At 40.5% G+C, this 10,342-nt stretch overlaps 1 protein-coding gene and 1 long non-coding RNA gene across 3 annotated transcripts; one reads left to right on the top strand and one right to left on the bottom strand.

Moving 5' to 3' along the window:
- Positions 1-271: 271 nt before the first annotated feature.
- LOC111612038 lies at positions 272-2,516 on the bottom strand. The gene is made up of 3 exons (XR_002754370.1): positions 2,416-2,516; positions 1,990-2,235; positions 272-347 (listed from the first exon to the last, which is right to left on the bottom strand). It is a non-coding gene; the product is annotated as an uncharacterized LOC111612038 (long non-coding RNA).
- Positions 2,517-2,962: 446 nt separating this feature from the next.
- On the top strand, positions 2,963-10,339 carry usf1 (upstream transcription factor 1). 2 transcript variants are annotated; one of them, XM_023351766.1, is made up of 11 exons: positions 2,963-3,025; positions 4,381-4,442; positions 4,586-4,635; positions 6,416-6,531; positions 6,692-6,805; positions 7,008-7,161; positions 7,824-7,911; positions 8,002-8,060; positions 8,414-8,508; positions 8,591-8,719; positions 9,627-10,339. In XM_023351766.1, exons 2-11 carry the CDS (start codon positions 4,435-4,437, stop codon positions 9,714-9,716), a joined length of 903 nt encoding a protein of 300 aa, XP_023207534.1. In that variant the 5' UTR covers positions 2,963-3,025; positions 4,381-4,434; the 3' UTR covers positions 9,717-10,339. The 2 variants fall into 2 exon arrangements, with proteins under 2 accessions (XP_023207534.1, XP_005816342.1); XM_005816285.3 differs by lacking the exon at positions 2,963-3,025 and adding an exon at positions 3,167-3,764.
- Positions 10,340-10,342: the final 3 nt, after the last annotated feature.

A 10,342-nucleotide genomic window follows, 5' to 3' on the forward strand; every position in this document is an offset into this window, starting at 1 on the left:
AGCTTACTTGCTATTTATAACTTCTAGAAAGAGTGCAACGTTAAAATATGAACTATTTTTAAAATGTAAAGCACAGTTTTGATACCTACCAATAAGCAAGATGCCCATCAGTGCCTCGCCTCAGCAGTATTAATAACGGTTTCTCATTTGTCCACATGGTTTTACAGTGCAGTCATCTGTAATTTGTAACTTCTGTAGAACTGATCAGACATACATAACCTGGGTCTTCTTTACTTTCTGTCTCTCCCAAAGACAAACTGAAGATCTGTTCTGGAACCCCAGGCCTGCAGCTTTACCAGACTCCAACCTTCCTGTGGCCGCTGATTGTTCTGCCTCTGTGGGGAGTCCTTGAGACAGACAGATGGTTGACATGAAGGACAGACTGTGGCAGATTTGATATATTTTTCTTCACTTGCTTTCAATTTGGTTGTGTGTGTTCATTTTCTCTCTCTCTCTCTGTCTCTCTCATATAAAGGTCACTATAGCCAGAAAAATCCCTTAAAGAGGCAGTATTATGTATTTTCCAGGCATATAGTGAGGTTTTATAGCACAATCAAGTAATTATGTTACCTTCAGTTATAAAGTAAATTAATCAAATATGACTTAAAAGAAATTTTGCTTCCTAATTTAACGCCTTGAAATTGGAACTCTGTCTCTTTAAAAGCTCCTGCTCTTTCCGAAACAGATCAGAGTTGATGGCTCTAAAGACAGAGGAATTTAAGGAGAAAACACATTAGAACCTGCAAAAACTAGAGACTAGTGTAGTTCATCTTGCCATATGATGACAACCCTCAGTCAGAGCTACAATGGAACGGTTTAGTTCAGAGTATTCTTAAGCTATAATGCCCTAGTCAAAGTCCAGACCTAATTTCAGCAGAAAATATGTGGCCAGAATTGAAATGCACTCGAACCTGACTGTGCTTGAAATAGCAGAGCCCTAAAGACTTGTTGATGTAAAAAAAAAAAGGAAAAAGAAAAGTTAGTTGTACAAAGTAATATCTTTATGGAAGGAGTCAGGAGGGGTTATCTGCACACCACACTTGCACTATCCATCTTTTTTCCTCCAGTTCAAAATGAACCATTTTGTGTTTTGCCCATAAAATCCCATTAAAATGTAGAATTGTGGTCGTAACACAATGTGAAAAAGGATGAGTAAGGTTTTTTTGTTTTCTTTTCTAACACATGCATTGACCTTCCTGTATTAACATTTGTGTCTCAACTTTCCCATGAAAAACTTCTTGAATCAATAAAAGCACAAAACATAACTTGACAAAATACCCGTTTGTGTCCCTGTAGTTCAGTAGATTGAAACATTTAATCCTTTGTCTTTAGGCAAATAAACTAGTAATAAATCAACCAAGCCAGTAAATTAAGAATGCATTATGTACTGAATAAATTCATTTTGAAGCTGTCCAGGTGAATTTGACCATTGTCCATGTTAACATTGACAATGTTTGTTAGCAACCGTTTTCCTGCTGAAACCTAGACTAAATAAAGTTAGTCCTACAGAACTAAAACTATAATGACATGTTCTCATAACTTCAAAACTGAAAGGTAAGAACAAATTATACAATGATGTCACTTGACAAGACATATGAGAAGGAGGAAGAGAAGAGAAGACAGAGAGTGAATGTCTGGGCTAGAGGTGATGTCCAGACCTGCACTCTACAGAATGGAATTTTGATGTTGCTGGTTATATGCAACTGTTTTTGTCATGTCGGGAGCCAAACGTGCGACCCACATACAGAACACATTCAGGAGAATGAGGGGGTGGGGGGAGACAAAAAAACCATAAAGTTTATTTTGAACAGATGATGATCTGAATAAATGTGCGTTTCTTGTCCTGGGGCTGGTGGACAGGGTTCACTGAAGCACTGGAGGCAGGTAAAAACAGTTGTCGGCTTGAACAGTACAAGGCGGGATGGTGAAATTGTGTTTACTGAGAATCCACAGGTGGGGCAGAACACTGTAGTCACTGGGGCTTGGTACCTTTGTGGGCGGAGCACGAAGTGGTCCAGGTTCAGATGCTTGATGGAGCAGCGTGATCGCTGTGAGCGGATAGTCGGGGCGTGCGTAGGAGGGCAGACAGTGAGTCCACGGTTAGTGGAAGGAGGAGCGGTTCATCGGCAGCAGTGGTTGGAGAGACCAGAGAGTCTTCTTGAGGAACTTGCAGGCGTGAAGATGAAGGACTGAGGCAGCACAATGAGTAAAATCCAAGGCATCATGAGGGGAAAACTGCAATGAGATCAACAGGTAAATGTAACTTGAAACAATCTGGGAAACCACAGAGCCTAGTAGGTTCAGAGAGGCTCAGAGAGGCTCAGTGAGGCACAGAGTACCATAACAGGCAAACACAGAGAGGCACAGAGTACCATAACAGGCAAACACTCAGGCGCTAAAGTGCTGTCAACTGACTCTTCTTATATTCCAAGTTGATGAGGCAGATTTCTTGCAGGTGTATGGAATCCAAACACCTGGACCGCCCTCCAGGTGAACAATCTCCTGGCTCCATCTGGTGGTAGACTATGAGAAGGCAGCAGACAGAAAAGAACTCCCCACAAAGGCCAAAACCCCAGTTCCCAACTATTTTCTGTTCAAATTACTTTTTAAAATTAAGTTTTTATGCAGAACATAAGCGGGTTTCATTGCATTTACATAACAACAAGATATGTTAAAACAGAATTTCTGGAAAGAATGGCAATATTTCAAAAATAAGTTTTAAATATAGTGAAGTAAATATGCTCTTTTCGTTCAAAACATTCCTCCAGTAATTGTAAATGAATAAATGTGACTAGTTGTCACTCACATGTAACGACAAATATTATAACGCTTTCATTCATAAAGGAAATTCCCTGCTGTGACAGCCGCGCTGGGTTAGCTCAGTGGTTACTTCGTTCAACACTATGCGGAAATGTTGTCCCTCCCCTAACCGGGATCAAACCACGGGCGCTGTCCAGCGTTTTGGGCGTCTTTATACCAGCCGACATGTTTCGAAACTGTAACAAAATCCTAGATGTTTCTCTCAGTAAGGGCACTGATTCAATTCTTTATTTTAACTCCCTCAAATATTTGCTGTAGAAGTAAAACCAGCTTGTCCGTGGACGGTTCAATGTCAATTTCTAAGAGTGGTAAACAGGGCTAGAACGCGGGAACAATTGTTGTAAGAATTTTTATTGATATTTTTACTAACATTTTCTTGTGTTGTAGGCTTATTCAGTAATGTAAATGGCAATTTTGGCGAAAAATTACAACAAAAAAGTTTCTTTATATCTGAGCTCAACAGCGACTCCTCTCGGCTTTGATGGTTTTATTTAACATGCGTCATGTTAGCTGTTATTACCTTGAACTTCAGCCGAATGTCTTACACTTTGCCATTTTATTATTACAAATATTGCTCTTCATAAAGTATAATAGCTTTTATCATGTTAAATTAGGGGCTAAGCAACTTCAAAATTATTTAAAAAACAATTCTTGACTATTTCATGTCTCGAAACACCAATCAGAAACCGACCATTGTGCTTTATTTTGATAAGCAACAATCCACTTTTTATCACCGGACATAAAATTCGGGGAATTTTTCTTTTGAATTTTTCACTCAAAAGAGTATCAGAACGCAACTCCCATTTACTGACGGGATTCTTATGCATTGCTGTATAGTTTAGATGTCACCAGATGTCAACCCGTATTTGTTAAATTAATCTGGAACTTTCTTGTCGCGCATGCGTACATCCAATCACGGAACCGTGATGAGGGTCCAGGGCAGCGTAAGTACATCTTGTGCAGTCCGTCTTAAAATCGCCACATTCAGCAACGTCTTCATCATTTAAACCAAATGCTGTTTACTGTGGTTAGCAATGCCGCCCTGCAAAGCAAAGAGAAGCTAAGGTTCTTTATGAAACATCTGTAAAAAAAAAAAAAAAAAACTCTTGGCCGAGTAGTTAAGTGTTAGCTGTGTCTCGGTTCGCCTCGGTGAAACCTTTTTACTTCCTGTGAAACTTCCAAATTAAAACTTTAGCTATAGTCACATCGAACAAAACTCTGTGAAGTCAATAAAATAAATAAACGAAGCAGATCGCTTATTCTGACACGAACTAAAACCCACTCATCTGAATATCTTATATTCGTCGCATCTCTGACGCATTCGTAAGCTAGTATTATATGTAATTCCTTGTTTTATTTTGGAAACCTCAGTCGGTGTGTTTCCGTCATCTCCCATGGAAACGGTTGCTGCGGCTCGCCTATCGTTTCCAGCCATAGCTAACGCTAACAGCCGTTTCAGGTTCAGTCTCCCGGAGATGAGCCATTATCTGGGTCATCAGTGTTCCAGCTTTTAAAGGAAGTTCCTCTATGGTTTTGTTTATCGTCATTTGATCTCTACAGCCTGGCTGTCGGAGCGAGTGAGACGGGTCTGCCCGTCCTAACCCCTCGGCTGAAATGAAGAGGTGAGTGGGATGGTAGTCTATTCGTGCTGTTTTGTGCCAGATAACAATAAGGAAAAAAAAGTGAACAGTCAAACATTTAAAATACAGTCTTAGTTTATTTAGCCACAAAACAACCTCCGTTCTTGTGTTTTTGGGACGTGCAGCCAACAGAAAAGCCCGGAGCCGGACGGGAACGCCACTGTTAACGAGGAAGGTAAATTCAAGCTTTCTGAGACACCTTCACCTTTTATAGAATTTTACTATATGTGTAGTGGTTGTTAGATCTATTGCTTTTAATAAGAGAGGATACATTAGACATGTACTTGTGTTTTCATTAGTCAACGCGCATTGTTTACTGCTTTGTGCCATATTTCAATTGTGATCAGAACATTTTCCTTTAGTCTTTCTAGACTAGTCATGACCAAAACAACTGGCAGTGACAAATGTGGAATAGCATTTTATTTCCTATGAAGGTCACTAAATTCATACTCATTATAAGTGGTTTATTATCTTTAAAAAAAAATCTCAGTAATGAAGACAAAACATGTCTTCAGTACAGACATGTCTTTTTTTGTTGTTGCTGATAGAAATTATACTGCTTCAGTTTGTATAGTGACATATGAAGTTCTCTAAAATCCTACTAAAAACCTAACTGTTCGATTCAGACGTGAGTTGCCACCAGTGCAGAGCTTGCTCAAGAACAGCAGCAGGCAGGTTTCTGTGTTTCAACACACACACATGCACACGCACACACACACACAGTGAGAAGGGGACTTATGCAGTGACAGAACAGACAGAAAGTCTGCAGGAAGTGTGTGGACTGGACGATATCTGTAAAAAGAAAAGTCCGGAGAAGGAAAGGTGAACACAGTTGTGTCATGTAGTCAGCGAAGCAGCGTGAGAACGTTCACATGTGGGATTGCTTCTTTTCGAGGGAAGTGGGCTGACTCACAGTTTACCTTCAAGATACCGTAACTGAAATATAAACATCATCGAAGAGCAACTTTGCCCAACGATCCAGGAACTGTTTGGTACTGAAGACGATTTGTTCCCTAAGTTGCTCAGGACTCAAAACATTACGAACCACGTCTCACACCTCATAAAGCACGCAGACAAAAGAAATGTGGCAACTTCCAAGTTCTGATGAGGCAAGCATTGGTCAGCATCAATCAGGACTTGATTCAGAGTGCCAGTATGCCAGGATAAATGACCTGAAAATAGTCGACGCTGTAAATGGGCGCGCTGAAAGAAAAGCCTTGAGCTGTTCAAACCATTCAGATGTTTGTTATTGAACTTTAGTAGACCGTAAAAGATCTAAGAATCTCTGATCCGAGATCCATCCCTAAAGCAGCACAGCAAACATCAGTCTCAGCTTTTGCTCAGGACTGTTGTTCATACCATCCACACAAATGAAGCTTTCAGAGAGTCCAGCTGAAAGGATTCTGCCGTTCGAAGCAGCAGGTTGACACAAAGGAGGTGCAGGTTTGCTTGAAATCATTGTCTTCTGTTAGCGGTGGCTACCTCCAAAGATAAGAGGACTGCAGGCGTCGCGTTTGCATCAAAACTACCTTACGTGCACGTTGGGGTTGGATGAACAGCTTGTCAGATCATCACAAACATCAGGATCAAGAACATCAGGATGAGGTTTTGGTTACGATGAAACATGTTCCAGCATCTCAGAGAGTTTTTAGTACTTTTAAAGAGTGAGCTCCAAAACAGTGTTACCAGCAGAGGAGAGTAAAGAGCACAACGAAAACTCTGTACAAATTATTAATTTATAATTTATGCACAATTATTTGGAAAGGATTATTTTGGATTGGTTTTATGAATCACCAACTACAGCTCTCTGTTCGTCCACCTCAAGAAGGTATCCTTAGGACAATATGGGCAACTATTACTGTGCATAATTATTATGCAACTAAATGAAAACACATTTTCTCATCTCGCTTTTTTTCTCTCCATCTTCTTAACCTTTTAATTGGTGGGTTGTCTAGGCTCTGTAGCTACAGCAGAAGATCCGGCCGCCATCGCTGCCATTCAGTCTGCCGCCACCTTCACAGACCCACAGATCAAGTATCAAGTCTTCAAGACAGAAGGAGCTGGTGGGCAGGTACGATGGAGACGGAAATATTTGTTGGAAAGTAACATCTTTCACACAATACTTACGTGACATGTCGGATTAGTGTGGCTGATGTGTGAAGCTGGACATTCATAATGTGAAGCGGTGGTAAAGAGCGCGCGGGCTCTGACGGCTCCCCGTTGGGTTGCAGGTGACCTACAGAGTGATCCAGGTGTCAGATGGCCAGCTGGAGGCCCAGACAGACGGAGCTGCGGCTGTCGGTCTGGTCGCTGGTTTCCCAGCAACCACACAGACTGTCACACAGGTAGGAATAGCGCCCTCTGGCTGTAGAGCAGTATCAGCAGCACATACAGTTTCCAACCTTATTGAACAATAGATTGACGCCCTAAAATATACACTAGTTGTAAAAACGAAACAAATTCAGCTGAAAATGTTTTGCATCTTCACTGGCATTAAAATGCGCATCGTCCATTCAGTGACCGTTGGTCTTTAATATGTGGTTTTAGGCGGTCATCTCTCAGCCAGAAGGGCTGGAAGGGGACGGCAGCGCTGAGGCACAGTACGCTTATTACCCAGCTTCCATTGCAGAAGCCACTGCTGGCACCATGGTAACCACAGTGCAAGCTACTGACACGCTGCTGGGCCAGACCACCCCAGCAGGTAAGCTATGCACAATTAAAGTGGCAGTATTATGTAAAATCAACGTTATTGAGCTTTACATTATGTTATAATGTTATTCCCTCATCAAAAACATACCTGAAGTGTTCTTTCATGCATGTTTGAGAAATCCTTTAATCTCCCGTGGCAACCATTCAGCCGTGCTAAACGCCTGGGTGGACCTAGCTCCGCCTTCAAGACGCAACTCTTCCTCAGAGCTGCAGTTTCCAAGCAGCTCTGAGGAGGAGTAGCCCTCTCACTCAACTCCTTCAGACTAGCCAGCAGCAATTAGCAAACACCTGAGCTCATTATAGGAGCTACTTCTCAGCGCAACGCTGGGAAAAACGTTGTATAGAGGTTAATAGAGGAGCCATATTGAGACAACTTCCTGAAGGCAGAGTTTCATGAAGAGGAGTTTTAATTTAACCCAATTTTAAGGTGTTAAATTACAATGTCAACTTCTTTTAAGTCATATTTGATTTATATAACAACTGAATATAACTGAATATTGATTGTGCTGTAAAATGGCACTAAATGACTGGAAAACCTGTGATACTGCCTCCTTAAACACCAAGTCCAAAGCTGTGGAAAGAGGAGGACGAAAAATTAGCAGTAGCGTAAGAGATGTCGCTTTCTGCAGTTGACTGTAAGGTTTTATTTCAAAGGTCAGCTTTATGTGATGATGTCACCCCAGGAAGTTTTAACCGGATCCAGTCAGAGGACGATAGCACCGCGCACTCAGCCATACATAGCGTGAGAACATCCAGACTCATCAGAATGCCGTTTGGTTCAAATCAAAGCCCCCCAAAATAAAGCAACTAAATCTATTTGTTGTGTGTGTAGAAAGCAGGAAGCTCCTCGGGGCTCCAGGGATGAAAAACGGCGAGCGCAGCACAACGAAGGTTGGCATGCATGCTTAACGCACTCTGATTTTGTTGGGTTTTCATCTAGTTGTTGGTTAGAGATGCAGCGCTTTGGTGGCTATTATTTCTTTAACTCCAGTTTTTGCAAACCTCTGTCCTGCTGGTGCTAACTTCAGCTGATTCCTAATTCACTTTAAGATAAAATAAGAACAGAGTTTTCTCTATCTTTCCAGCTGTGACAAGCAGGGAAACACTCATATTAGACTCTGAGGCAGTCATTGTAAAACACGGTTTCACTAACAGCTTGATATTATCAGCTCTTTTTTTTTCTGCGTCTTTTTTAACAACAGCTTCCTAAGAAATTTCCATTTTTAAAAACAATGTTCCAACAGTGGAGCGGAGGCGCAGGGACAAGATCAACAACTGGATTGTTCAGCTTTCAAAGACCATCCCAGAGTGTAACATCGACTACACCAAGACAGGCCAGGTAACCTTTGACCCCGGGAAAAACTGACCAACTACTGTTGGTCTGCCTCGACTTTTCACATCATTTTCGGGCGTTTTTACAGAGCAAAGGGGGGATCCTCTCAAAAGCCTGCGATTACATCAAAGAGCTGAGACAAAGCAACATGAAGCTGGGAGAAGATAGCAGCGCTCTGGAACGACTGCGGGTCGACAACCAACTACTACGGCAGGAAGTACGTCAGCGTGCGGTGTGTCTAACATTAACGGGTGTCTTCTAATCATACCGTTTGGACGCGATTCATCGGCATGATTAGGAGGAAAAAAATGTGAATATATAGAGAGGGTTGTTATGTTCAGATTGGAAGGCAATTTAAATCCAGTAGTTTATTATGTTGTGGACAGACATCCAGTCTTCAGCAAGATGGAAAAGTGGTTCTTAGGAAATTTGTGTGCAATTATGGAAGTCTGCAAACTATGACGGTGTGTTAGGGTCATTGTAGATAGCAAAATATGGAGTAGATTTCTGAGAAAAAACTCAGAATTTCAGAGTGGTTTTTTTTTTATTTACTCCTCCCTTTGTTTGTTTTTTCTTATCTACAATTCCCCTAATATGCCAAACATTCCTGAAAAAATGAGATCAGTATTTGATTCCGACTGCTTAAGTTTGAACTCTGGCGACCTCTTGTGGCCAATCACAACTACATGCAGTCCGAATTTTAAAAAAAACAAACTTTTACTGTTCTTCTGTAGGGAAATTCATCAACAAAGTGACAGGTATGTTGAAACAAGTAGAGTTATGCAAAAAATATATAAAAAATACAAGAATCAAAAGGTATAAGGGTGGAATTTAGAATGTAGAAAAATACTGTGAAATTATTGAAAAATAACATAGTGCATTTTTTTAAAAAACTGAAAAAAGTACTTGTAATATTTGTGCATAAAAAATCAACTAACGAGAGATGTAAATACGTATTCCTTCTGACTCCCACCACCTCCACCGGGTCAAGAGGTCATCCTAAGATGTAACTTATCAATTCTGCTTACATCATTAAAGTCTTTGCCCTTAAATTCTAGCTTATAGTCAGCATGTTTCTAATACTATCTTAAGAAATTAGATCATTTATTTGTGTGTTTTCATAGGTGGAAAACTGGGAATCCAAGAATCAGATTCTGAGGAACCTTTTGCGACAGCATGGCATTGTTGGGTCATCGAGCTCGGACCCTCAGTGAAGTATTTGAAGATGAATACACACAGGCCAAAAGAGTACTTGAAATGCTTATAAAATATGTATCTTGTCATTGAGCATGCACAATATGGGTTAATTATTAGAATATTGTTTTGAATATTCACACCCACCCTTTGTGAAATTTTCCAGATTGTTGTTTTTTAAGCTCTTAACAATTATGTAATTTACCTAGGAATTATAACATTATTTTTTAACTTAATGGGCCTGCAGCGTGTGTGTTTTTTTTTTTCTTTCTTTTTTTGAAATGAGATTCAGGAAAGCTCTTGATGCCTTTTACTATGAGCATGTATGATCGATCATTCAACTCCAGTACAGGAAGCTCTTCTTATACTTAAACTCTGTAGTACTTAGTATAAACAGCACTCATTTCAATGTCTCCAGACATCACTTTCTTGTGTTGATGTCTTTTATCATTGTCACTTTAACCAGTCGATACCAAGTTTATCATCCAGATTAAAGTCTGGCTTTGCTTTCGTTTCTCTGCTTGTTGTGGACTGTAGTTACATTGCAACAATGTAACCACTAAGTAAAGACTGGAATGTGTTTAGGAAGTCCTGCTTTGGATGATAACTGTATGTCTTTATAATAAAAATGTAAATAGTAAAATGC

The sequence above is a fragment of the Xiphophorus maculatus genome, chromosome 18 (genome assembly GCF_002775205.1).
Source record: "Xiphophorus maculatus strain JP 163 A chromosome 18, X_maculatus-5.0-male, whole genome shotgun sequence".
NCBI classification, from domain to species: Eukaryota; Metazoa; Chordata; class Actinopteri; order Cyprinodontiformes; family Poeciliidae; genus Xiphophorus; species Xiphophorus maculatus.

Coding starts and splice junctions, on each gene's coding strand:
- usf1 (XM_023351766.1), top strand. Junction 6,532..6,691: donor CAGAAGGAGCTGGTGGGCAG/GTACGATGGAGA, acceptor GTTGGGTTGCAG/GTGACCTACAGAGTGATCCA. Junction 7,162..7,823: donor GGGCCAGACCACCCCAGCAG/GTAAGCTATGCA, acceptor TTTATTTCAAAG/GTCAGCTTTATGTGATGATG.